Consider the following 27,584-nt stretch of genomic DNA (forward strand, 5'->3'; position numbering starts at 1 on the left):
AGACTTATATTCTGTAATTGGTACGTGTTCTTTTTTTGCCTAATGACACTAATCTGTTTTTATCTTAGTCATTTAACTGAGTTTTGTGATTAGCACAGGCAAGGTTTTAGGGATTTAAATCATTTGTTTGATGTTTTTGCTTTTAGGCATGTTTGATTATTTATTAAAATCGATAAAATCAGCTGTGTCAACTAGTTATTAAAACTATAATTCTTTTATTGGCTAATACCAGGAGGGCTGATGCAAATGAAAAACTAAAACATTACATGAATTCTTGATTATAAAGCAAGCTTCTATAGGGGTGGCCTACATACTTTGCATTAACTGCAGCCTGTTTAGAACAAGTCTGTTCTATCTTTAGTCAATAAGGAAAGGACCAAGTGGGTAAGCATATGCGCGACTCATGTTCTAATTTATGCTTTAAAATAAATACAAGTTTGAAAGAAGCAATGTGTTCTGGTCTTCAGAAAAGAAATATGAAATACTTGCTAACAGAGAGTGGTGAATAGTATCCAAAGATGGCTTCCATCGGTCCCTTCCCTCCCTGTATATGCATGCCACTCCAATGACCAAGAGGTAGATTCAATTTCCCCTCCTCTGAGTCTGGGCATGTACTGTGATTTGCTATGACCAGTGATAAATGGTGGAAGAGACACCTGCTGGCTCTGTTCAAGGTCTTCAAGAGACTTTTCGAGAGCCTCACTTTCAATGTAGGAAGCCAGATGTTGAGCTCTAAAGAAGCTTAGGCCAGAATAGTAAATGAGGAGACACACATGGAAAGAGAAAGGACATGTGGAAAAGCACAGAACTGCAATGACGGACAAGCAGTAACATCTTCTTGTACATTCCAGCCTGGCCCAGCCCACCCATATGTAACAGAAGAGTGGCCCAGATGAGCTATACCAGAATTCCAATAAAGGATAATAAATCATAAGTGTGTTTTAAGCCACTAAATTTGGGGGTGCTCTGTCACTCAAAAATATATAAAATAAACAGAGGCAGGATGGATCAGGGAATGAACACAACTTGTCATGTAAGTGGTCAAAATCAAATACCAGGTATTTGAGTGAGCTTTTATTGACCTAAGATTATTTCTTCCCCTCCTCTGAAATACTGCAGGGGAAGAGAGAGAAATGACCAAAGTTCACACAGTTGTGAAAAAGTTGGTCCTGGAGTTTGCTACATGAAATAAGAGTGACTGTCAAGAATGGTTTAAAAGTCTTAATGTCATTAAGAATGACTTGTCCATATGAAGAGTTAATTTATTAGCCAGAGACAGCCCTTAGATGGATCTCTGTGTCTTTGTGTGTGCAGGAACACACCTGCAAAATAAGAAGATTAGTTACTGAAAACATATATCATACTACTTTAACCTCAATTATGTGAATAATTTAGCCTTGTCTCCTGCAAGAAAAAAAAATGCTTTTAACTTCATAAAGAAATTAAATACCTAAAAGAAGAAAGAGAATAGGTAGTAAATATATAAAATATATGCAAATTAAAGCAGTATGATACCATTATCACTTGTCAAACTGGCAAATTAAAAAAATTAATTCCCAATGAAGGCAAAATAAAGACATTTTCATTCTAAAAGACTAAAAGAATTTGTCACCAGCAGATGCTCACTAAAGAATATATTAAAGAGAGTCCTCTAAGTAGAAGAAAAATTATCCCAGATGAAAGAACAGAGATGCAGAAAAGACCAAAAAGCAGCAAAAATGGTAAATAGGTAGATATGTCAAAATGGATATTAAATACACAGAACAATAACTCTCCTGTTTTATTTGCTTTTGTCACATATAAAATTAAAGTGTGGAATGTCATATTAGTTAGTAGGGGATAAATTGCATTAAAGTGACTAGCATTAAAGTCCTCAGATTATCCATAACAAGTTAAAAATACTAATAGTTGACTTTGGTAAGTCAAGAATGGATGTAATAACCATACAAATTACAGAAGAATGTCAATAAAACTTTCAAACTCATAGAGAAAATAAATGAGACTATGAAGAACTCTTTAATCCCAAATAATATCTTAAAAAAATAAAGGAAAAGAAGAAGAGGCTAGACAGATGACATTACGTAATATATCAATAATTACATTAAATATAAATGTACTAAATGCTCCATTTAAAGGACAAAGACTATTTGACTAGGTTAAAAACAAAACAAAACAAAATCCACTACAAGCTGTTTATAAGGGATGGGTTAAAAGCAAAATAAAGAGAAGAAAAATCTTATGCCATATAAATTAACAAAAGAGAAGCTGTGAAACAACAAGAAACAAATGTAAGTCAAAAACACTACTAGAGTTTAGGAGGAACAATTTAAATAATCAATATGTAACTCACCAAGAAAATACTATTCAAAATTAATATGCACTTAACAACCGAACCTCAAACAATGCGACACAAAAATTGACAGAATTATAAGAAGAAATAGCTAAATCCAAATCATAGTAGAAAATTTTAACATACCTTTCTCTGTTACTAACAACCAGAAAAAGTCATTAAGAATGTAGATTCGAATAGCACAACTAGCAAATCCAATTTAGAGCAAGTACAAAGTATATGGTTTCAAAGACACACAGAAATGCAACCACAAGTGAGCATACAATGGCCAATGAAGCAAGTCCTAGCAAGCTGCAAAACACTGAAACCATACAGATTCTGTTCTCTTTCCCTTAGCAATTAAATTGGAAATCAAAAATATAAGTAGAAAATCCCATATAATTGGAATTCAAGAAATGCATTTCATACCCTCTACTTCTAGCTATGATGATATTGCTTGTTGATAATCCTCTTTATTTTTTTTTATTTATTTGTAAAGATTTTATTTATTCATGAGAGATACAGAGAGAGGCAGAGACCTAGGCAGAGGGAGAAGTAGGCTCCCTGCTGGGCCTGATGCAGGACTGGATCCCAGGACCCAAGGATCACAACCTGAGCCAAAGGCAGATAGATGCTCAACCACTGAGGCACCCAGATTTCCCAATAAAAATCCTTTTTAAAAACACTTGCAGGGCAGATCTGGTGGCGCAGCAGTTTAGTGCTGCCTGCAGCCCAGGGCGTGATCCTGGAGACCCTGGATCGAGTCCCACGTTGGGCTCTCTGCATGGAGCCTGCTTCTCCCTCTGCCTGTGTCTCTGCTACTTCTCTCTCTCTCTGCATCTCTTTTTTTTTCCTCTCTGCATCTCTATGAATAAATAAATAAAATCTTTAAAAAATGAAAAATAAAAAAATAAAAACACTTGCAAAAGCTGGATAAAAAAATAACAATGATGAGTGGATACAATTCTACCAATGTGGGTGAGAGAATCATAAGTGATTTGGTAGTTGGCTTTTCTTGTGTTTATATTTATTTTCCCAGCTTTCTAAGTTCAGCAAGACTCACATTTTCACTTAGTGGCCATAAAGAATTGTTACAAATAAAGTGTTGTTAAAACTTTTTCATCATTTATATTCTCAATGGTTAGTTACAGTAGCGTATTCTCATGTGAAGGCCTTGAACGCTGTTTGATATTATTAAAAATGTATAAAAATCTCCTTTGACCGAGCCGTTTCACATCTAGAAATGTATCCCCCCAAAACATATTCATATGTCTGTCTAAAGGTGGATGTATGAGAATATATTGTGTGTGTGGGTGTATATTCTGAAGTTTTTGTTGACAGAACATTGGAGACATCTTAAATGTCCACTATAAGAGATGGTTCAAGAAACTATGCTATAGGCATTCCCACTTTCTGAAAATTTGCCTTATATGCCACTTCGCTTTTATGGGACACCTACGCTAGTACTTTTTTTTTGCAAATCAAACGAAATCCAAAGAGGATTTTCACTTTTACCAGAAAAGGTGAACAGCAAAAATCTTGTTCAGTGTTTGTTTTGCAGGGAGCTGTTACAGAGGCAGCGCATCCTATCCTGCCCAGTGAGAGAGGCCCTGCCAGCCAAGCTCCTTCCCCAGGAAACACACTCAGCATCTCAGCATCCAGCCACCATCACTTTGAACTGTGTCAGCGAGCATCTGTGCTTTATCTCCATTTATTCTGTTCATCTGTTAGCAAGATGTGTCCTAAGGTATCAGAAAAGCCTAAGAAGTTATTTTTTGGGGGTCTGGGAACACTCAAGATTTTTCCATACAAATTAATGGTAATTGCTTCTTCACTTTACACCACTTTGACTTACAAAACATTCCATGCAATGCTCTGCTCTCAGATAGTGGGGGGAGAGCTCTACATTGACAAAACAGAACGCCTTTCAGATACTAACAAAGAATAAGATAGGTCTGTCTATGCTGATCTACTGTATGTCTTGGGTTAAACATCTTTGTTACAAGCAGCAGAAATCAATTCTGGAGTACTAGAGCAAAAATGGAATGAATTGGAGTAACATGAGTCACAGGAATGGCCAGGAGTCTGGAGAGAAGATGATGAATTAGTAGCTCCAGACCACTCAACATCAGATTTCACTCCGTCATGTTGTCTCAATATTGTGGTCTCAATCTGAGTCATTTGGGTTGAGACTAACTCAGAAGAGAGAAGAGAGAATGAGCCTGGGTCCCAGGTGGTGAACCTACCCCTTGACTACCAGGTGATTCCATCCCCACATGGAACGTGCCAAGTGAACAAGAGCTGATTCCCTAAGTCAGGGCGCTGTTTGCAAGGGAGAAAAGAATGCTGTACGGAGAAAATAAAAAACTTCCTCCACATAGTGTTACGGGAATAAAACAAAACACAAAAGTGTGTGTAGGGTAAATCACCGCTTGTGTTTTTTAAAATGAGAGCCTACATATTACGCATAAGTATTCACACAGAAGCTATCCTACAAACAAAACAAAACATTAGAAAACAACTTAACATCTGTATCCCCCGCGAGGGGAAGGACTGTGTCTATTTCCAATGACTAACACACAGGAGGCTCAGAATAAATAGATGCAGAATGAATCAAAGAATGTAATTCTAAGGCGGAGAGCAGGGAGAGACAGACTTACTTTTCATATATTTTTTTTTTCTTTTTTTGGTCAAGCGCCTGGAGTTCTTTCGCAACTGCGAAAGGAGGTACAGAGAATTAGTAAATAAAACAATGTATACATGTTTTCATTTGAAAATTCCTTACTCTAGGAAGTCTGGGAACTGTTGTTATCAATGACCTGCCTGCCCTCCCCCGAACCGGCTCATTGTGTGCCGCCCAGAGAGAGTCTAGCAGAAAGGCCTCATTGTCCAATGGAATGAACCAGTTTCAGCAGGGGAAGCTCCCCCCTGTGCTGCACGCGCTGCAGCTCAGCTACTCCCGGCCTCGGGAAATAATGACTGTGGAAAGATAAATAGTCAAGGGTGATTTGGTCATCACACTGGGGCTCCAGCTCTTTAGAAGTCTGCACTGATAGCAAAAACATTGCTGAGTGTCTAAATAATTTGAATGATATTAGTAGGGAGACCCTGGGTAGAGAAAACAACAATGGCTTGATGACAGCAAGCTGACAATGGAACAGAATTTTGTGGGCTGAGATGATTGTAAAAGCAAACAATGGTGATATTGTCCTTCTGGTGTTATTGTGTAACGCTGTAATTTATGGATGAAGTGGAATTTCAAACAAAATAAACAGACTTGAATTTGTTAACTAATACAGTAAGCAGAGAACATTCTGTTATGTGAGAAGAGAAATGGGAATGTTTTATATGCCCCTGCTATTTGCTAAACAGAAATATGTTTATATTTGGCATCAAGTCTTGCTTTCCATTGTTTTTGCTAGCTTTTCGAGAATATCCTTTTTCATTGAATCTTTGAAACAGAGATAAAATGTGGGGGAGAGAGGAATATTGTCAATATATATTACTATGCAACTATGTTATAGTTTCAGGAGTGAGGAAATAAAAGGCAGTACGTATAACCAGCCAGAGGACACTCTTCAGCGCAAGCGTCAACTAACTAATTTCCTCTTTCCTTCGAAAATGCAATGGCTGTCTTATCACAGATGCTAGGTGATGGGATGGCTGCTTTTATGTCGCAGGAAGTTTATGGTATCATGTAGGACAGCTTGGTTTCCCTTACCCTTATAAAAGAGGCACTGCTTCTCTCTAAACTAAAAAAATCAGGCTTATACTTTAGTATGCATTGTTAATAAGTTATTACTTACAAAATCATTGTTAATGAGAAGTCATTATTTATGAAATTATTTATTATATCCTAAAATTATTATTTATGAAATTTAGTATACTGGGTAGAGGGCAAATTATGTATCTTCTAGCTCAGTGCTGGGAATGGTATCTGGCATGTAGTAGGTAATCAGCAGATATTTGTTGAATGAGTAAATATTTGATTCTTCTATGGGCAAGATGTTGTTCTAAGTCGGGGATACATCTGTCAAAGACAAAACTAAGTCTGAGACAAAATTAACAAAGACTATTTATTCATAAACTTGCAAAAGAACCCATCAGCTGTCACACTTCTTTCAGCAGAGATTCCAGGGTATTAGTAGGGAAAGTGAGTTTCATAGAGTCTAAAAGGGACGGGAAGGCAACTTCTTATTGGTAAGGGTTCTGTGAAGGTGGGCTTTTTGGAAGTCTGGATGACTTTCTGCAGGTACACTTGGGGTCCTTGGTTGGCTGCAAAAAAGCAAGCAAGCAGTTTGGGGGCATTGCTGAAATGAATGCTAGGGGCAGAGGGTTTTCTGTGGCTAGTCATTTCCCAGAACACTGTGGTATTCAATGGGGTGCATTTTTCATGGTCAAACTGTCATGATGCTCCTTAATGGGAAGCTGCCTGCCACCTGCGTCCTCCCTAACCCCCACCTCTTTAAAAAAAAACCCCAAAACCAAAACCCACAAAAAACAAATAAAAACAAACAAAATATGTCTCCAAATTGGTAAAAAGCCTTCTTAAAAATCTAAAAGTAAAAAAACAACAACAACAAAACAAACAGGATTTTATATTCAAAATAAAAAATGCCACCATCACCCCATAATCCTAAATGCAAGAAAAATGAGTGATATAAATTTAATTGTTCATGAGAATTCATCAGATGTAAGTCAACTTGCATTTTTATATTCAAGATTTATTTAATCATAGATGTGGTTTCGAGACAAAGATAAAGTTCAATATTTTATTGGGATTTAGGTAAGATCAGTGAAAAATGTTCTGAAGAATCAAGAACATGCTTTCTATAGGTGTCACTATGTTTACGGAGCAAAATAGCCACCTTTAAAAAAAAAAAAAAGCTGCCAAACGCTATTTGAAGTTAATTGCAAGGATTCACAACCTTTCTTATGGCTTTGTCTTTATTTATAAATTTATGAAACTGCTGTCAGGGGGACAGTATTAGTGACCATGGGAAATTTTGAGAAATTAAATAGACCCTTGGCTTCATGCCCAGAAAAAAAATGTCAGCCCTACACAGAAAACCAGGCAAAAGATAAAAAAGATTCCATTATATCTATAACACAATCTTCTTATGGCTTTAGTACAAGTTTCTTCTCCGCTAACAGAAGTCCCCGCAGAAGGTTTAAACAATCTCAACAATTTCATTATGTGAGCGTAGCTAAATCCAATAATGTAAAAGGGTTTAGAGAGCCTTCCCATATGCTCAATTCCATACCCTTTCCTTCTAGGGGAAGTCAAAGAACTTGGCTCTCTGGAAACTGATTCCACTCCGATTGCCCGGAGCACAAATCTTGCTTTGTTGACATCAAGCAAGCTCTCCTGAGGACACACAAAGAACAGAAGAAGCCATTAGAATTTCTCGTGACCCTGCTCCGAGCCAAATCCAGCTTCGCTTAAATGAATGAAAATGCTTGTTACACGGCCCAAGAAGCTACTTTGTCCATTTGAAAATTAATTAGACCGTAGCTGGATGAACAACCGTAAGACGCTTTCACGATGTCCTTAGATGGATGACCCTGGCTGAGTGCCCAATTTTAACAAGTTTACCCTAAAGCTAAAACATGGCCTTTTGGCTAAGCTAGTGCCTACAATTATAATGCTTTCCTGAGTGGTAGCCAACCACTAGGCACAACCCCAAAAGGAAAGGAAGCAAGGAAGAGAGTAGCTGAAACTTTTACAGGCAATTGTGACAGAAGTTGTTCTTGAAGGAATTTTTTTGTTGCAAGGAAGCCAACTTAGTTACCCACTGCACAGCTGGGCTTGGAGAAAATACTAACATCTTATATATGTCATGATCCAGTACAGATTAAGACTCCTTGAAGGTAGAGATCCTGTTGGTCCCTGCAGTACTTTAAGTTCTGTGGGACCACATCGATTAACTAGAAGCATAACACACAGACCTGCCTATAAATCTGTTTTCCAAAACGTCAGGTGGAGAGTGCTCATGGCTGGCTCTAGCAAAGAGAGAAACTTTGGGTGTATAAGATTCTGAGCCCTTCCACTTACAAAGAGACTAACGGCTATTTTTAAAAGTAATCTGTACGTTGCTACAGTTAAGAAGGTTGTTAATAAATGGTAGGTATGACAATACAACTGATGCTAATTATCTGTAATGTGCAGCTGAGGGCAGAGATAATAGGTGTTGGACCCATTGCGTGGAAAATAACTTCGCAGAGAAAAGCAAAAATAGAAAGATTTAGGAAAGCTTGCCCAATCCGCAACTTCTTTGTCTATAATCACAAGTCTCAAAAGTTGATTCTGTCCCCCCAATGGCTGGATGGGGCAAGGACAGACATCTGACTCCAATGGAGCTGGTTTATAGGCTGATACTGACCAATTATGTTGTGTTTCTGTCTCTGCTGGGCTCTTTCAATCTCCTCTACACACGCTCTCTCATCCTGGGGTAGACAATGGAGGGTCTTTAGGCATGACTTAGATGACCAAAAAGGGACACCAGTCAGCTTGAGAGGAGAATAGTTCAGATGTGGAGAGAAGGACAAAGAAAAGAGGTCATGCTCATTTTAGTTGCTTAGTATGTAGGAAGATTACAAAAGCCAAAGAAAAATAATGGAGCAGACTCTCAGGTACCCTCAAGAATTCCTTCCTCTTGTTTACCTCCCACCAGGAAGTTATACAGTTCAAGTGCAGAGGCATCAGCACATGAATATACTTTTTAAGTTTTCCTAACATTGTTAATTGTTTTAGGACAGCTCTTCCTGGCCCCCTTAACTCCAGATCTTTTTTCTGTCCTTGTATAGCCTTAATAGTTACCAATCATTACCCTTCTCAATGCTCCCTCCAAAAGAAAGTAGGTCTGGGCTCTGAAACATCTAACATGGCCCCAAATCTTTTGGTAGTATGGTAGTATGGGTGTCAGAGAATGGGTGGCTCTGGAAAAGAGGGACATTACATAGCTTTCCTCATCCTTACATGGAGAGAAGGGACTTGTGTTGATCTACATACAAATACATTAAATAATTATTCTCCCAACAGCCCCATAAGATAGAACTGCCATTTTCCAGGTAAGAAAATTGAGGCAAGTAAAGAGTAATTAACTGGCTACAAATGACACAGCTAGTAAGTGGCAGCCCTGGGAATCGGCTCGGGCAGTGCATCTCATGTTCGTGCACCACCGCTGTGCATCCTCTGTGCCGCTCCTGTTAGCTGGTGTAAAGAGTAAATAGCACCATGAGACTATGCTGTGTTTGGCCTAGTGAGAGCTCAATATATGGTAAGTATTCATTCCTTTTAAAAAAGCTTCTCTTATTTATTTGCTGTCTTTCCTATGGAGCAAGGCTCTGTAAGGGTAGAGGTGTCCGTTTTGCCCACTGTTACAGCCCTAATGCATAGAATAGTACCTGACCCAAAGTAGGGGCTCAAAAGTTATTCATTCACGAATGAATGAATGAATGAATGAATGAATGAATGAATGAATAAGTGAATAAGATTCATATTCAGAAGTCTTTTGGGAAGTTGAGGGAGGTGGGGGCCAGAACAGAGTAAGAGCTATTCCCTCTGGATACAGTCTTCAAAACTGGTGCATCTCACAATTTTACAGAAATACCATTCATATAAAAGTTAAGAGTCTGATAAAAAGGCGTCTTTGAAAGCAGAGTGAAATATAAAATTGAAACTTCAGAGGTCAGCCCCTGGGTCAGGGAGAAAGGTGGCAGAGGGCTGTTTTGGGTATAAACCCACTTGTTCACCTACCAATCCCACCCTCCCCCAACCTCCAGCCTTGCACACACCCCCACCCCAGCCTCCCTTTCCTTGAGTTTAGAATCTGGGTGCTTCCCCACACACACCTTGCCAGGTTGGGGGCTAAATGGAACCCAAACCTCCAGACTCCTATCTCAGTTTTCTATCATCCTTTGTGACCTTAAATGCCCCCAGAAGGATTCCATAAATGGACTAGGATCCAAATGAAACAACTAGATTGAATTTAGGCAGAGAAGTGAGAGTGTCCTTTAAATGCCAATAGGCATTGCCTTTGGCATAACAAAGGAGTTAAAACATAATTAAGATCTGAAGGCTGATTACAGGAATGGGTATGATTATTTTTATTATTTTTCCTCTTTCTATCTTTGTGATAGCATGTGATCAACCTCTGCCATGCTCCGTTGCTTAGTAGCAGACAGTCAGAGTTTTAATTATATACTAAAATAAGCTAAAGAACAGAAAACTGCTTTATGTCTAATACGTATATATCAAGAAAGGCATGTGACAGCATCTAAATTGCTTTAGTGCCTGATAAAGAGTGCCTCCGGTAGGGTTGTCATCAAAAGATCACGAATGGAGTAGGAAAGTATTATTAATAAAGCTGCTACTCTATTTATATGTCCTCCATTGTTTGTGATTCCTTGTTAGAAGCGAGAAATGAATTTTTATCTACCACTAATTTCATCAGGTTTTTTTTTCAAGTCAGAAGGAAAAAAAAAAAAAAAAAACTTTTGTCAATTGCACTGCCAACCCTCGTCCTCCAAATAGAATTCTTTTCACTGCTCCAGATCTGCAATTCCCAAAATATTGTATCTCGCAATAAAAAATTAAAGAATTAGTTCATTCATTCTTTCAACATTCAACGAAGTTGTGTTCCAGAAGCAAACCCTAGAGGAATTCTCTGCCCTCATAGAGATTAGATGTTAAGGGGAGAGGAAGATAATAAATATGTAAAACAATGAAAAGATAATCACGGACTACAACAAGGGTTAAAAAGTAGAGATTACTTAACATTAGGTTTAGTTGCAGGGGAAAGAAGATTCAAAATCATTTTGCTTAAACCAAAGCTGTGATTCAGCTACAGCAATTTTTTGACACTGGCATCTATTCCGATTGATCGGTGCACCTCTTCTTTGGTTGGTTCAGGTTAATACGCTGGACAAGTTGCTATATATGTGGAATAATGATTGTGGTTTCAAAAGTTTATTTCTCCTTTCACATTAAAGAAGTCTCTTCACAATGGATAAGGCAGTTGGGGCACCTGTGAGGCTCAGTGGATTAAGCGTAAGACTCTTTCTTGCTTTCAGCTCAGGTCATGATCTCAGGGTCATGAGATCCAGTCTGCGTCAGGCTCTGCCCTGGATGTGGAGCCTGCTTGAGAGTCTCTCTTTCCCCACCCACTCTGCTGCTTCTGTCTGTCTCTTTCTCTCTCTTAAAAGAGAGAGAGAGAGAGAGAGAGAGAGAGAGATCGGTAAGGCAGCTTCATGAATTCATCTAGGACCTAGATTTGTGGTTCACCATTCCAAACACATGGCTTCCACTTCATGCTCCAGGATAATGATGGCTTGGGTTTCAGCCATTGCAACTATATGAAGGACAAAGCCAAGAAGAGGACCATACCTCTCCCTTCACTTTTAAAGATGGTTTAGTAAAAAAAAATAAAAAAAAAAAATAGTGTTTCTCCCAATAGCCAGATGTATTCCATGGCTGCAAGAGAAGCTGGAAAAGTAGCTTTCATTCTAGGTGGTCATCTGCCCACCTAGAAATTGTAATTTATAACTAGGGAAAAAGGGACAGCAAATAGAGAAATAGGTACCAGAAAGTGTCACACAGGGTGATGTGATAGGCAGTCAGTGATACAGAGGGGGCTGTTTTAAATAGGGTAGTCAAAAGCTTTGTTAGAAAGGAGGTAACAATCATGCTGAAGCGTGAAGGATGCAAGTGAGCTTGCCATATGGACTGCAGGGAGAAGACACCAGGCAGAAAGAATGCCTTATTTCAAAATAGATTGACTTATGCTTACAGAATAATCTTGACCTCATTTTATAAATAGTATTATGCAACTATTAACTTTTCCTGGGCTGGATGACAGTCTCTATTCTTCTGTAATTCTTAGTTCTCCAAATTTGAAAGCATGTTACATTACGGGAATTTTCGAGTTATTGAAACAGCCAACTACTGTCACCCGCAATTTTTAACCTGGTAGGAAGATAGTTGAGAACGTATTCAGTACCAGACTGTTTGATATATTACTTAGGGGTGTGTCTATCGGGGGAGGGGAGGTAGCCAAGCCAGATAAAATGTGCATCTAGTATGTCTTAGAAACCACCATAAGTGGTGTAAATAATGCTAGATTCAGACAAAACTTACCTACAAATTAGGGTATTAAATCGCAACTCACATTACAATAACATGATTTGGGTTGGTGTTCACTGGAATAGAACTGATCGTATGGAACTAATGTGATGTTTTGTGTGAATGTCACATTAGTTATGCATTTGTTACATGAGATCGTGGGTGCCAGAAATGTAATTCATTGGAATAAACAGAAGAGCCTAGTGGCATTAAAGCCTAAAGCTATAAAGGGGAATTTGCCTTCATTAAGCCTTCTCATACTATAATTAAGGTGACATTACATCCAGCGCATTTTCTTAATAAATATCTCACACTGACATCAAACAAAAGAAGAAATCAGTAATACTATTTATTTCTGTAGATTTCATGTGAACAAAGATCATTATAAAGTAAGTGGTTTTTGTCTAAATATATCATGCAATGACAACACACCCTAGTACAGAATAAAGAGATGGTGTGTGTGAATGTATGTGCGTGTATGTGTGCTTCAAGCCTTTCTCTTGACTCTGTTGACCAAATCACAGAAGAGGGGTACTGCCATGGGGATCCTTATTATGCATTTGGAGGAAAGAGCTCTAAGAATGTGTGTGTGTGTGTGTGTGTGTGTGTGTGTGCTTTTAACTGATCAGATTCCTCACATCTATATGTGTCTAGCTATAAACCTAAGAGCTAGCTATTAGACCAAAAAATCATGCCTGTTCTAAAGCTGTTACATTGTAAGTTTTATTTTCAAGGGCAAAGACTATGGCCTTATTACCTCTGTTAACTCCACTTAAGACACTATTTGACATATAGTAGTTGCTCAGAAAGATTTAAATGAATGAATTGTAACTTTCATTCACAATTTCCACTTACTCAACAGCTAAATCTCTATCAGTGTTATTTGACAGAAACACAATAAAACTCCAACAGAAATAAGAATTGATTATTAAAAACATGCCATATAGAATTTTATTGCATACATCCACCTCTCCCCTCAATATGAAACACTGAATATGTATGAGTGAATGTGGATAGCAGTACACATCTTTAGGTGTGCAAAAAAATAGAACTTGGGCACCTGGGTGGCTCAGTGGTTGAGTGTCTGCCTTTGGCTCAGGTCATGATCCTGGGGTTCTGGGATTGACTCCAACACATCAGGTTCCCCACAGGGAGCCTGCTTCTCCCTCTTCCTGTGTCTCTGCCTCTCTCTGTGTCTCTCATGAATGAATGAATAAATAAAATCTTTTAAAAAATCTAACTTGTTTCATTTTTCTAAAACTAGATTCTCATTTGAATCTACTGCTTCCTAATTAAGGAGGTGAAAAGTTAATCTTTGTCATTTATGGGTTCCCTTCCTTTTCCCATGGTTCTAGGTATCCCACGAGTCTATAGAAAAGAGGCTCTGGGTGAAGCAAAGCATCCTGTCCTCCACGGCATTCACTCTGGTCCTCGGCAATGGGCCCATGTGGGTTAGCAATGAGTCTTTTCTCATCATCCTTCCAGGATTGGTTGTTTCTTTTTTTCAGTTCCAGGTCTTTCTCGTGGGTGATGCTGTCTAAGGCCCCATCCCACCTCAATACTGCAATCACCATGCTTTCCTCTACAGCACTGCTTCTTCTCCAGGAACTCGCCTGGAAAGTTTCACGTCCTCTCTGCTCCCAGATCCCATAAAACTATTTGTGATTTTGGCCACCTCCCCAGGCTTTAACCAAAGTAACAATGCATTGGACCCGTCTTTCTGGTACCACCCATACCTCTGCTCTCATTACTCTCCCTCTGTTCCCCTAACTGGGGAGTCTTTGTGTTGAAATATTTGTCCTATGCAGTGAGAATCTATTCTCTTTTCCTACAAAGAGGCTCCTCAGCTTTTCCCTTTCTGAAGAAACATTCCTTTTCTGAGTTCATAAGCTTGGAAGAGTTGAGCTTCAGCAAGTTGTGGGTAGACCAAGGAGGAAGTGAAAATATTGAGGGAAAGTTTGGCTAGAATTACAAAAATATTATTCCACTTGGTGAGTTTTAGGTAGCAGATGAGCTGGAGCAAAGGAAGGAGGCGGGAGGCAGGGCTGGGTAGTGGGCAGGAACAGGGAATGCTGTCTAGGTGATAGAAGGAACAAGTGAAGGTTGCCAGAGGGATGCTCTAGATTCTAAATCCTAGGGGTTGGGATTAGTCAAGGGTACACAGCAACCAGGGAAGACTAGGGATCACTAACCAGAACATGGGTAACAAGTCCCAAACAAAGCCAAATTCATAGGAGAAAAATTTTAAAAAAGAAATTTTTTAAGATCCTTGACACTTCCATCCAGAATGGCATCTATGCCACCCTCCCCTTGAATCAGAGAAAACTTGGGACTGCTAGTTCAGCAGAGTAGCAGAAGTAACACTTCCTGACTTCTGCGGCCAGGTCACAAAGAGCCATGCCATTTCTGTCTGGGTTTTTTGAAACATTTGCTCTTGGGTTTGCTCCTTCTCAGAAGCGAGCCACCATGCTGGGAGAAACCCAAGCCACGTGGAAAGGCCACGTGTGGGCACTTTGGTCAACGGTCCCTGCTGAGCCAAGTCTTTTGAGTCACGCAGCCCAGGCGCCAGACTTGTGAGTGAAGGAGCCTCCAAGTGATTCTAGCCCTCGGCCATTGAGTCACCACTGGTCCCTGGACTCTTCCCAGCTGAGGCCCCAGACATTATGAAGCAGAGAAAACACAAGCCATCCCAGCTATGCCCTGTCCAGATACCTGACCTATAGATTCTGGGAGCATAACAAAATGGTTTTTGTTTTACGCCATGATTCAGGCCTGATTTTTTTATGCAGCAATAGATAAGTGGAATAGTCCAGAACCAGAAAGAAGAAAAACACCAGAAAAGTAGTGTGCTCACTGGAGCTGCTTGTTGCTAGAATAGAAGGCTTGTCCAAGGGGGGAAAAAAAAAATCAGCCTCCATGGCACAGTAAGAACTAACATTTACTGAATGTTAGTGTGTGACAGGCACAGATCCTTTGATATGTACTGATTCACTTGGCCGCACACCGTGCTATGTAAGGAGTATTATTTACTGACATTTTACACATGAGGAAAAAGAAGCAAACCACGGTTAGGTATCTTGCCCCAAGTGACAAGGCTGTAAGTGGAGGGCAGTGAATTCAAACCTCGTCTGTCTCTGGCATCCACGTTCTCAACCACATTAAAGAGTCTGGTATATGTGCCAGGACTTGTGTGGGTCCTGCAGAAAAATCTGCAAACCTAGAGAAGGTTCTATTAGCATTTTTGATAAAAGAAAAATAACCACTGGCCTTTTCCCTCAAGAAACTCTATTTAAAAGAAAAGAAAAACCAAGTTTGACAACTCCTACCATTTCAAACAGTATGACCAGATGCAGGTTGGGCTTTACAGCCACTAGGATATGTTGGCTAATAAGAGTCACTTTTTTATGGAGAAAAGACAACTCTGGCTTGAAATAAAACACTGTGGTATAAAAACAACTGGACAGAAAAATAACAACACAACCATCAAGCATGGAAAGATGTGTATTTAACATTTTCTCTCATTACCTTTACCTCAGCCCTCTGCAACAGGCACTTTTGCCCCTGTCATCTAGACAAGAAACTGAGACTCAAAAAGCAGAAAGTATTTGTCTAAAAAAAAAAAAAAAAAAAAAGTATTTTCTAAGAAGGTATCACATAAAAAAGGATGAGAAAAGTGCCTTTCTAACTCTCTTTTTCTACAGTGAATCAGCACAGACAACATGTTTGTAGTAGTTTCAACGCCTCTTGTATGATTTTCAATTTTGTGCAGTGTGTGTGTGTGTGTGTGTGTGTCTAACACTCTACACTCAGCAGTTCCTCATCTCAAACTGGATGTGATTACAGTTCAGCTGACAACCAAAGAAACAGTCAAGGCTGTTATTCAGCCTTTTATAATAATCCCTGTAAACAGATAAAAATCTGCCTGCAGGTTTCGCTAGCCGAGGTAAGATTACATTTGCCAAGTTTGTGTGCTTCTTGTTATTACAAAAGAGCAACTCCATCTCATGAGGTTCATTTTGGAAATACACAAAGTCCTTAGACAGCTTTTAAGTTCTATTCAATGATTCTCATCTAAGCTGCAAAGGGGAATTTAATTTGTTTTTGCTTAAGCAGGGGTGAAAAAAAGGAAAAACTCATTGATTTAGATGATTTGACTAGGAAGGCCAGTAGGAAAGGGTGAAAATCCTGAAGTAATGTCACTGAAGCAAAGAATGAAGAAGAAGAGGAGGAGAAGGAGAACACGGAAGAGGAGAGAACATTTCTTCCTTCGAATTGTACAGCATACAGTATATAGTATTTGCAAACATAACTATAATATAAGATCTCAAAATATAGACTTGAAATAAATTTCTTTCTTTTCCACACAGCAGTCCAGAGGCTGGTGGGGCAGCTCTGCCACAGTCATCAGAGCATCTACTCCTTCCTAGCCATTAGAAAGTAAGGAACAGAGGGGTACTCACATCTGATTATCCAGAATTGAATGACTTGGTCCCACTGAGTTGCAAGGAAGGCTGAAAAGAAAGGTACCCAGCAATGTGGTTATGAGCTGAGCTAAAATTCAGAGCATTATATTACTAAAAGGAAAAAGAAACAACAGATATGGGGGACAGTTATCAGTTTATGCCATAGTCCAGGGGTTGGGAAACTATGGTCCAAATCTGGCTCACTGTACCTGTTCCTGAATAGCTTATGAGCTAAGATGGCTTTTACAAATGAATATTTACAATCAATCTGAGGCTAAAGAACACTAGCTTTGAACCCCAATTAAGCAAAATGTTAGTCCTTCTCAAAAAAGGATTTTGTTCTTCTCATGCGTAAAACCATATTGCAATAATTGTACTCAATTATCATTATTACACTTTGAAACTCATTAATGTAAAATCTGTGGAAATTTGTTTTCTCTCTTCTCCTTCAAGAACCAACATAATATCCTTGATTTTTCCTGTTGGCTCACAAAGCACACAGTATTTACTACCTGGTTCTTTAGAGAAGAATTGGCTGACCACTGCCAGAGTCTGAGCTGGACTAGTATGGTGACACTCTTGCAAAGTATGGAGAGAAGAATGGCCTGTGAGTGGTGTAGCAACACAGAAGCCCATGATCCTAACGAGTCTGGCCTGGGTTTCTTAATCATAGTAAAATTTCTTTAACCAAGTTATGAATCCAGAGACTTCTGTTAGCTAAAGCCCAGTGGGAAATAGGAAATAGGAGGAAAAAGTCTCTGCACAGCCACAATCAAAGCAGGAAAGCTGATGTGCTGCACATAAGAGTGCCTGAGCTTCATCCACAAACAAGACATTTCCCTCACACAAAACACAATTCTGTTAACTGCCAATGACTTAACTGGGTTAGCTGTTCTTCCAAACCCACAGCAGGGCTGCAGCAATAAACTGGAAGGGGTTGGGGAGGAAAGGGGACAGGGGAGAAGCACTGTGTTTAGGGCCTCTTAATACAAGGACCACAACCTCCATCCCAACTCTGAAGCCCCCAAGGACACCACGGTCTTCCAGCTCAGTGAAATAATAATCTTCAAGATGACCCTGTGCCATTAAGCTGAGGTAAAATTATATTAATTATATTCTGTCTCAAAAGGCAGGGAATAATACACTTGAGAAAGTCTATCATCAAATAGTGAAGAGAAAATTTGGGGCACTTAGAGGCACAAGTTACAGTATTTAATTCATATTGAACTTGAACTCTCCCAAGAACTCACATAAATAGGATGTGATGATGTTCTTGTAAACATTTTTTTTACAGTCTTAGCAAATATTCTTTCAGCCTACTACTTTTTTCCAATCTTATTTCTTTTATGTTATTTTTATTAAAAAAGGATTGCCTTCTTTTTGATAATATTGTGGCAAAAATTGCCAGTACTTTTCTACTGATCACAATATGATTATTTTATATACAAATGACAGGAAATCAGGTCACTGGTTTAAGGAAAGGAGGAGGTGGTGGAGGAGAGGATGAGGAAAGGTAGAACAGGAGGAGGAGGAAGAGAACAAGTCGGCTATGAAGGAAATAAGATGGCATATTGAAAAAAATACAAACAGAACTTCCTTCCTGAATGGTGATCAGTGCCCTTTTCTCTGAGGAGGTAAAACTTAATCTGAGCCCAAAATGACAAAGAGTCAAATGGTAGAAGGGCAAGGAGTAGACACCCACAGGTGCAAAAGTGAACAAGGGCTGTAAGAGGACTGCCTTTCCAGATTTCAGGGCTGTCCTTTTCCCCTCCAGAGGGACAAAGTACACTGGGCTCAATGGGTGGAAACAAGATGAGGATGACCTATCAGTCTGTTGCATGCTCCTGGCAACAGTGACTGGTCCTGGCCATTCTGGGCCAAGGAGACTCTGGGAAGAGGAAAAATCTCTCCCAGGCTGGTTGATTCACTGCAGGGGTGTGTTTGGGGCCATCAAGTCATTCTGCTGTGTCACAGGGAGAGTTTGCATGAGAATTAAGCCAAAAGAGGGGAGAGCAGAGGTGAGTTGGAGACAGCAAACCATTCATGACATGGTCATTGGAGGATCTGAGGTTACCATGCTGAGCTCCATCCATGGAGTTTGTTATGTGACCAGTAAATCTCCTTTTTCAGTTTGAGCCAAATGGGAGTTTGGTTTCTGTCATGTGAGAGTGAAAACACTCTGATGGCCCAGGGGGCTTCGGAAGTTATGGAAGAGTTCTTGTGTATTTAGAGGAAGTTGTGCTTTTGCGAGTCTTCTCAACATCTTATTGAAGAGCCCTGGTCTTAGGACATCCATGTGGTAGAGGATTGAGTGAGGGTGAGGGTGAGAGCTGGAGAACTGCTTGTGAAAAACTGGCCACATGTGATGAGGAGGGAGATACAACTCTAGGGATTGGATACTTTCCTTCCCTACCTTTCCCCCATTCTGCCATTTAGGGAGAGGAAAGAAAAATCCCAAATTGATGCACACGGGAGAAGCAAGACTGGCAAAGGAAGAGCTTGCCCAAACCTCTTTGAGATCTACAGGAATTGAGTGCTTGTGGTTTTGCCTGCTCAGAATCTCCTCCCCATTTTAGGCATCACTCCTTGCAATCTGGGTGGATTAACTCCACCTTCCTTTCTGTTGGTCCACATGGTTTAGGTGCAGCTGAAGGGAAATCTAGTGGAGTGGACCGCGTGACCCAGACCTGACCAATCGGTGAGTTCCACCTTCCTGCTGTGGTGCTCTTACAGTAGGCCTGACCAGAACTGATACGGGGACTTGACCATAGGCACTGGCAAAGAAGCGCTTGCTTTCAGCTGTATTGTGGGGTCCACATGGAGAAGAGTCACCTGCAGAGAGGAGCACAGAATCAAGTAAATGAGAGACAGGTAGATTGAATGCCTTTGAGCCCTTAAATTCAGACATAGGTGAAGTTACATTTACCATTTCAACTCTGTGGTCATATAAGCCAACTAATTCTTCTGGCCCACAGGAGCGAAGTTCCTCTGTTCACTATTTCCAGGCAAAGAATGGGGGCTGAAAAAAAAAACATTGTAAAAAAGGTGTTGAATGAAAGAAATCTCTGATCTCATTTGTAAGGAATAGAATGATGTGCTAATGTATTTTCCCTAAGACTTTGTAATATGGCTATTTCAATTCTATAACAATCTTAATACTATAATATACCGGATCTGTGACAACTAATGTAGTTTTTGTGGGTTGGCCTACAACCAATTAACCAAACTTTGGAGATATAACTTATCTGTTAGGATTTGCCTGCATTAAAAAAAAAATTGAGGGGCACCTGGCTGGTTCAGTCAGTGAAGCCTACAGCTCTTTTTCTTGGGGTTGTGAGTTTGAGCCCCACATTAGGTATAGAGATTACTTAAAAATAAAACCTTAAAAAAAGAAATCATTGAGAAGACTATGTAAATTCTGAATACTGTATAATTCTTCCTAAGTCCCTTCCACCAAAAATCAATGAGCAGAACCCAAAGTTATAAACTCCTTGCACTGTAGCCAAGATCTCTTCCATTCTTCCCACACATCAGGTATTTATACTTAAAGGGGTGAGAGGCATGCAATATAAAGGACTACTTTTTATCAGTCATAGAAAACGTACACTGAATGTGAGCTTAAGAGAATTTATATTCCATTGAAAATGACAATATAAATTACTTTTTAAATTTGGGAATAATAATATTTTAATGGCAATAGTTTCCTTAACCAGAGTTTAGTATTTGCAATGGAAATCCAAACCTAAGCAAATTTGCTTCTTCGGGAATAATTCTTTAGTGTCAATGGTTTCTACCAATAGAATAATAAACAAATGTAAGCGTACTTACCTTAGGAATGAAAGGAGTTATCTTTTAGCAACTCTATATAATTTCTGTAAAATCTCTGGAATTTCCCAAACTATGTTCTTTGGAACCATCAGCAAGTGTTTTACACACACACATACACACAAAATCCTGTGGTCAAATAAGATTGTGAAACACTAAATACTATCCTCAATCCTGAAAACTCTGCATATGAGTGTATTTGAGAATGCAAGAAGTCTTGCAGTACGGATACCTGTTCAAATGTGTTTAACATGGCATTTCCCAACATTAAATTCCTCAAAATTAAATAGAGTGTTTTGGTTCCTACCCCAACCTCCAAACCCCAATTCCCCAAAGCAACCTTTGGAACAGCTTGTGGAACTAGTTCCATAAAGCAAAGTTTGGGAAACACTAGTTTAGTGGTTTCTATCTACACAGATTTTGCTGTCTGAATAATATGGAAGGCATTTTGAGTGACAATTGCACCCATTTGGATTTAACTTCAACTGACTCCATAATTAGAAATTTAAAATGCAAATTTTTCAAAAGCAAACTGCCTTTACCATTTAGAAATGTTGCTGAGACTTACTTGGATTTACGTACAGTTCTATTACTTTCCAGTATATCTGGTATAGGTAATAGGCTCCAAAGACCTATAAATATTGAACACAAATAAGATTAGCCATGTCTAAATCTTATCTATAAACAAGGGCTTGACAATTTTAATATGGCAAATGTGCTCTGCTTTTTTTTTTTTTTTTCTTTTTTTTTTTCTTTTTGGTACATGCTTCTTGGGAAGACTGGGAATGGAATGGAAGCTTTTTCATTTATATTCCGCACAAGATGTATATTATGGATTCATGTTAGTATGGGTGAGGACATGAAGCCATTGCTATTGAGCCTCAGATGTGGCAGCAAAGAATTAAGAGATCATCACCATCTCTCACTAAATATAATGAAAATCTAACTTTACAACACTCCTCTTAAACGAGCTTGCCTCATGCTACTTGGCTATGCATTAAATCTTGGCATACACAAAAAATAAAAACAGGGTAGTTCTAAGGGTTCATTTATGTTGGCTGGATTATGAAGATTAACTCCTCAGATGGTGTTCCAAAGAAGTCATCAAATGTAAGTATAATTGAAAATAAAAACCTGAAAACCATTTAAATATTGATAGGAAAGTGAACAGACAGGATATAGTCAAGACATCATTCTTTGGATACATAACATCAGTGTATATCATAAAGGATTAAAAAGTTTAATTCTCTAGGGAATATAATGGAGATTTCAACTTCAGTAAAGCACATTTCCTGGGAATAATATAGCTTAATTATTCTCATGGCAGAGGCACCCATGCAGATTATACACACTTAATACAATTTAAATTTTAGGTCATTTGTGCTAAAAATGTTCTTAAAACTTGTAAGTTGGGTTTATTATTCTCTAAAATAGTCTAACCCTGGGTCCTAGATACAGTGTGGTCCTCTTCTCAGAAGTACTCTGTGGCTTGTCACCTTGCCAGTCCACACAAATATTAGCTCTGTGCTAAAATGTGGCGTTTCTCAAATAGTGTATGCCACTGTTGATACACGCGATGATTTTAGGTAGTTCAGGGATGGTGTTCCATTCTAATAATGGAGGGGATTATGATAATATAAATGCATCTGCCATTTACTGAGCATTTACTATGTGCTGCCAAGCAAAAAATTGTATTTGAATAAACTTCACAAGCCTACCAAATGGTAGCTGCTATTACGATCACCAAAGAACAGAAAGGAAAATGAAGCACTGAGAGGCTAGGTAACTTGCTCAAAATTACATAGCTGGAAATGGGCAGAGACAAGATTCAGCTTCAGGAGATTTAGCTGCCAGTCCATGTTTTGTCACTTTGTGGATATATTTATCTGTTAAGTGGGTTCACTTAATACAAAATTTAATACATGTAAGTCTGTGAATATGAAATAAAGTCACATAAGCTGTAGGCAAATGTGTGATGTTCAGGTAACCATGCTATAGCACATTGATGTGTTTTATTGTTTTCTTTTGGCAGGGTGAAGCTCAAGATTAAGGATCCTTAGAGATTGTGAGGTGAAGGGGAACAGGCAAATGACAGGTCAGGTACGGTTCAGCTGCAGACCTGCTGAGATGAGTAGCTCCAACCTTCGGCTTACCTGCTTTCAGTGTTGCTCAGAGAACTTCTTGTTGACATAGAAAATCTTCCTACTTTTACACGTTTTTAAGGCATCACATAATCACATTTCTATGGGAAAGATAAATAATTCAAATAACTCTGAAAAAGAAAGGGCTTGATTATTGTATATTACAACGTAAGGGGAAAAAATATCAAATTTAACAAAAAGCTGACAATCAGAACAGAAGCATTACAGAAGTTTCTTGCTCATTTTCTCCAGAGGTTAAACCAGAATATTTTTTAAAGAGGGCATAAGTTTAAGGTCTAGCTAGGGAATAAAGACATGTTTTGTCTGACACTTCCCAAGTCAAATCCAACATTTATCAAATGATTCTTAAGTGCTGTATTTAAAAAAAAATACAGCCAGGAGCTGGCAACCTGGGTATATTAAGCTTTCATTATTGTAAATTTGTATTTTAAAAACCCAATGTCTTTTTTCGTAAATATGCAAGGGCTTCTCTGACAATTTCTCTTCTTGTAAAGCCACCTCTCACTTAAACATGTTAAATAAAACTCCTATATCTAAAATGAATTCTTGGCATCTGGGAGTTTAAAATCTCCCCCAAATTCAGAGGGGAAAAAAAGCTGTATAATTATAGTTCATCTGAGTGCAAGTCATAATCAAAAATTTTTTAAAACCAAAAAGTAATATCTGAGAATGGCATTTAAAACAAAAAAAGTACTTACTGGCATTTAAAATTTTTTTCATGCAATTTGTTATTCGTTAAATCAGAAGAAAATGTGCGGTACCATTTTTGATAAGGCAAACAATATTCAGAATTGTCATTAACTAAAAACAATTGGCCACCACTATGTGAAAAACCAATGCTTTAATGAGGCTATCAAGAACAACAGTTCAATTATTTCATTGGATACATTAATATTGATCCATAATATACAGTGCTATGGACCATACAGAAATTATTGCTGCATCCAACAGCAGGTGACTATATTATTAACATTACAGTACCAAGCGTCCGCAAGAGACAGTCATTTGTCACTTTTTTTTCAAGAAATAGGGTTTTTTAATATACTGTTATCAACACCAACTTTTCCCCAGTGCATTTTTAAAAAATATTAATAAGTGCATTCCTTTGTGCTTTATTTTATATCTCTTAACTTCCTATGTATTTTATTTGTTCTTATTGCTTTATTATTTAAAAACAACCAGAAAGAACTTTGTCATCCTATGTATGACCAGGTTGGTTGTAGGGTTTTTGGCAAAGTCAAAAGGTTTGGTATTTCCATTGCCTTACCCGGAGGCAGGTGGACAAGTTTGGCATTTTGGTCACTCCATACGGAGGCCCAACCCCGAGTCACAAGTCTGCTCTCAGGGATGCGGGGAGTGGTGTGGATCATTCTTTCATTGTCACAAACAGCGACCCCAAACCACCGCTCTTGGCTTAACTAGTCCCTAAAACAAATCCACACTCGATTTGGCAAAAAAGAAATAAATAAAACCACCCCCGAGGATGCAGCATTCTCCTGGGCCTCCTCACCCGCCACTCCCAGAAATTGTCTCTTAAGAAGAAGGGGATGGGGAAGCAGGTGACAGTGAGCTCAGGAGTTGCGAAAGTCAGGACAGTGGTACAAGATGCCATGCTTCCTCTCAACGGAGCTTTCTATAAGGTCACTTAGCCCTGGCCATATTCCCTGGGCCAGGGGCTAGTCAACCTTGCTCCATTTTTAAGAACTCTCACAATCAGCTAAAGTAAACAAGCATCACACCATCGCGATCTTTGACTTGTGCAACCAGCTCCCCTCCCCCCATATAAATATGAAGAGAAAAGTAGACAATGCTATGATTGTATCAATGAACACTATGGTACAGTTAGCTGTTCATGCAGATTTGCATCACTATACTAGGAAAAGAGCTATACAATTAAGGGGATTGAAAGAATGGGAATTAATTTTCCCTACCCCCTTCAGTAATAAAGCTATAAAACTGATAGCATCATCAGTGTTTCCAAGGATTCTCATTGCCCAATGTGCATGGGAACTATGCAGTTGATTATTTTCACGGAAGCCATCCATTCATACATCTGACAATCACACCTTCTTTTTGAACCCTCCAATACCCATCCACCAATTCGTATTTGACATTTAAACTCATTTTCTTTTTTTTAAAAAAAACCCTCCTGAATAAGATTTCCTGATGAAAGAAGTTGGCACTCTGTCACTAAAATATATTTAATATTAAAAATATCTGAAGGAAAATTGGAAGCTCTTATATTGTCTACATAGGCACCATGCTCCATGTTCCTCTTGACTATAGATACCATCTTGAAACTGTCTCCTATATTATGGTTCAGTCAGTGCTAGTCCAAAAAAGACTACTGCTATATTTAAGGCACTTCATTCTGAATGGATATGCTTTATGCCACTTGCTATTCAATTGTAGGCTGCTACTGAGAAATTCCATTCAACAGCCTGGCTCTTAACACCATATGTCAGCTGTATAAAACAGGTAGGCCAGATAGATTACATGTAACACTACTGTTATTGCAAAGGACTACACAAGTAGATAATGCACTGAAACTAACTTACAACTTTGCTGCTTGTTAAAACACTGTTATCAAGTAACAGTAATTTGCCAATACAGTATTTCTCTCCTTCCAAAAATTCAGCAAGTTTGCTGAAATAAACCCTAATTTAAATGACCATAATGGGCGTATTAACGCTATGGTTATCAGTCTCCAAGAATATTGCTACTTTTATATGACTAAAAATAAATATGTAAGTTTATTCTCTCTAGAAAGCCAGTTTTACCTATTAATACTACACCTTAAATGTGTGGAAAAAACAGTTCCGAGTGAGACTGTAATATACAAAATATTCGCAAAGCTCTCTTTAAACACAAGACCTTGCATAAAAGTTTTCTTTCATGTGTGTACAAAGAATGCGGAAAACCACCAGTGAGTTGTAAAAATATTGAAAACTTGCCATTTTAAGATGCATATTCTTACAAATTAATACAAACATACTGAAAAGAACGATGATAATAAAGAATCTGTACAAATCAAACAAACAGTAAAACATAATTTAAAAATAAAAATAGGAAAGCCAATTAGAAACGTGCCCAGTTTGGTTTTATCAAAAGTGAAATTGAAGAGAAGAAAAAAAAAAGGACAACTTTCAGTGCTCCTCAATATTTTACTTTGAGAGGACACTCATTTCCTTTTCAAAATAAAATGTATCTTATGGAAAATTGAATCACACTCATCGATGAGGAAAATTGTAACAGAGCACAGAGTGAAGGACAGCAAGATTAGAGCCCATGTTTCAGAGCCTAGGTCTCTAACCCTCTTCAATTTCACTTGCACCTAAGGAAGGGATCAGTTACATTTTCTAACCAGACAATCCTCATGAAATTGGGTGCACTTTTTTTTTTGTCTTTTACAGAATATTGTATTGCCTTAAATAGTTTGCAGTAGAAAGACTAAATGCTGTTAGAATGGTACTGGAACTTTAAGGCAGTACCAAGGAATCAATACATTTACAAAATAAAAAAGGGTTAGTGTAGATTTCTTCCTTTCTTTCCTCAATCTCTTTCTTTTTGCTTTTTTTTTTTTTTTTTTGGTTGCTTTACATTCTTTCGATTAAACTTTACATTTAATTTCCAAAGATGCCACAGACATAAAAATCTCAAACCAAGTTTCCCCTGAATAAAAATGGACAGAAATTTCTCTGATGCAAAAATCCTCTTGCTCAGAAAGCTAAAGTCCAGGGTGAATTCAGTTCACAGATACTGTACACGTATGGTACAAGACTTTGGAGGCATTTGTAGTTGTAAAATAGAATATACAAGTCTGTTTCACAAAATTCTAAAAATAAAATATATCCTGGGCTATTGGTAAAGCATGAAAAAAAATTTCATATTAAAGGAAAATTATCAAGAAAACCCCTTCAGGTAAATTATGAAACCTACGAATCAAGAAAGGAAGCAGTTTTTGAAAGCGCAGAGCAGGGAGGGCCTGCTAACAAGCATGATCGGTTTCTTCCATGCTCATGCTGCTCCTTCGGCTGCTTGTTTTGGAAGCTCCAGGGGACACTGATGAAAGGAGTGGGTCAGTTACACCAACGGGAGAAAGAGTGTCATCCATCAGGATGTCTTCCAGTTTGGATCCCATTTTCGTGGGGACGCTATAGGCTTGGCTACTCTCGGTCCCGGCTCCAAGGTTGTTGTTGAAGGTGATGCTGCCATCTGTGAGATCAAGCGTCGTCGTACAAGGTAGGTCTGCATGATGCTGAAGGAGGTCTTGGTTGCAGTTCTCAAGAGTGGGTTCCTGCTTGATGATCCGATTCACCAAGTCTGGAGAGCAGAGGCCCGTGGATGGAATAAGTGAAAGTCCATGAGCTCGAGCCTGCATTTCAAGTTCCTAAAATAAAAGTAAAAAAAAAAAAATCACGTTTCAAGAGGTGGTTTACAGAGGATTTTAGGGCAAAGTACTATATATGATATACTATAATGACGCATACATGTTATTACATATTTGTTCAAACTCACAAGAGGTATAACACCAAAAGTGAGCTCTAAGGTAAAATAGGGACTTTGGGTAATGATGTTGTGCAGTGCAGGTGTATCAGCTATAGCAAATATACCACTTTGGTGGGGGATGTTGACAGCACTGGAGGCTATACAGGTGGGAGAGCAGGGAATATATGGAGATT

General features: G+C 38.6%; 1 protein-coding gene and 1 long non-coding RNA gene across 26 annotated transcripts in view; both read right to left on the minus strand.

Annotated features, from left to right (window-relative positions):
• Window positions 1-3,191: 3,191 nt before the first annotated feature.
• LOC140610000 (uncharacterized) lies at window positions 3,192-21,973 on the minus strand. Its single transcript, XR_012011791.1, has 4 exons — window positions 21,309-21,973; window positions 19,842-19,934; window positions 16,913-19,747; window positions 3,192-7,697 (listed from the first exon to the last, which is right to left on the minus strand). It is a non-coding gene; the product is annotated as an uncharacterized lncRNA (long non-coding RNA).
• A 1,755-nt stretch (window positions 21,974-23,728) lies between these two features.
• The window catches only part of MITF (melanocyte inducing transcription factor), a 218,486-nt gene continuing 214,630 nt past the window's right edge, over window positions 23,729-27,584 (minus strand). For 24 of the 25 annotated variants that reach the window (XR_012011790.1, XR_012011789.1, XM_072785410.1 and 21 more), the window contains one exon: window positions 23,729-27,292. Coding sequence is in view for 22 of the 25 variants with exons in the window: in XM_072785410.1 (XP_072641511.1) it covers window positions 26,891-27,292 (402 nt within the window). In the remaining 3 variants the exon portion in view is untranslated. The remainder of the gene's footprint in view (window positions 27,293-27,584) is intronic. The other variant, XR_012011788.1, reaches the window with a different exon arrangement.

The sequence above is a fragment of the Canis lupus genome, chromosome 19 (assembly GCF_048164855.1).
Source record: "Canis lupus baileyi chromosome 19, mCanLup2.hap1, whole genome shotgun sequence".
NCBI lineage: Eukaryota > Metazoa > Chordata > Mammalia > Carnivora > Canidae > Canis > Canis lupus.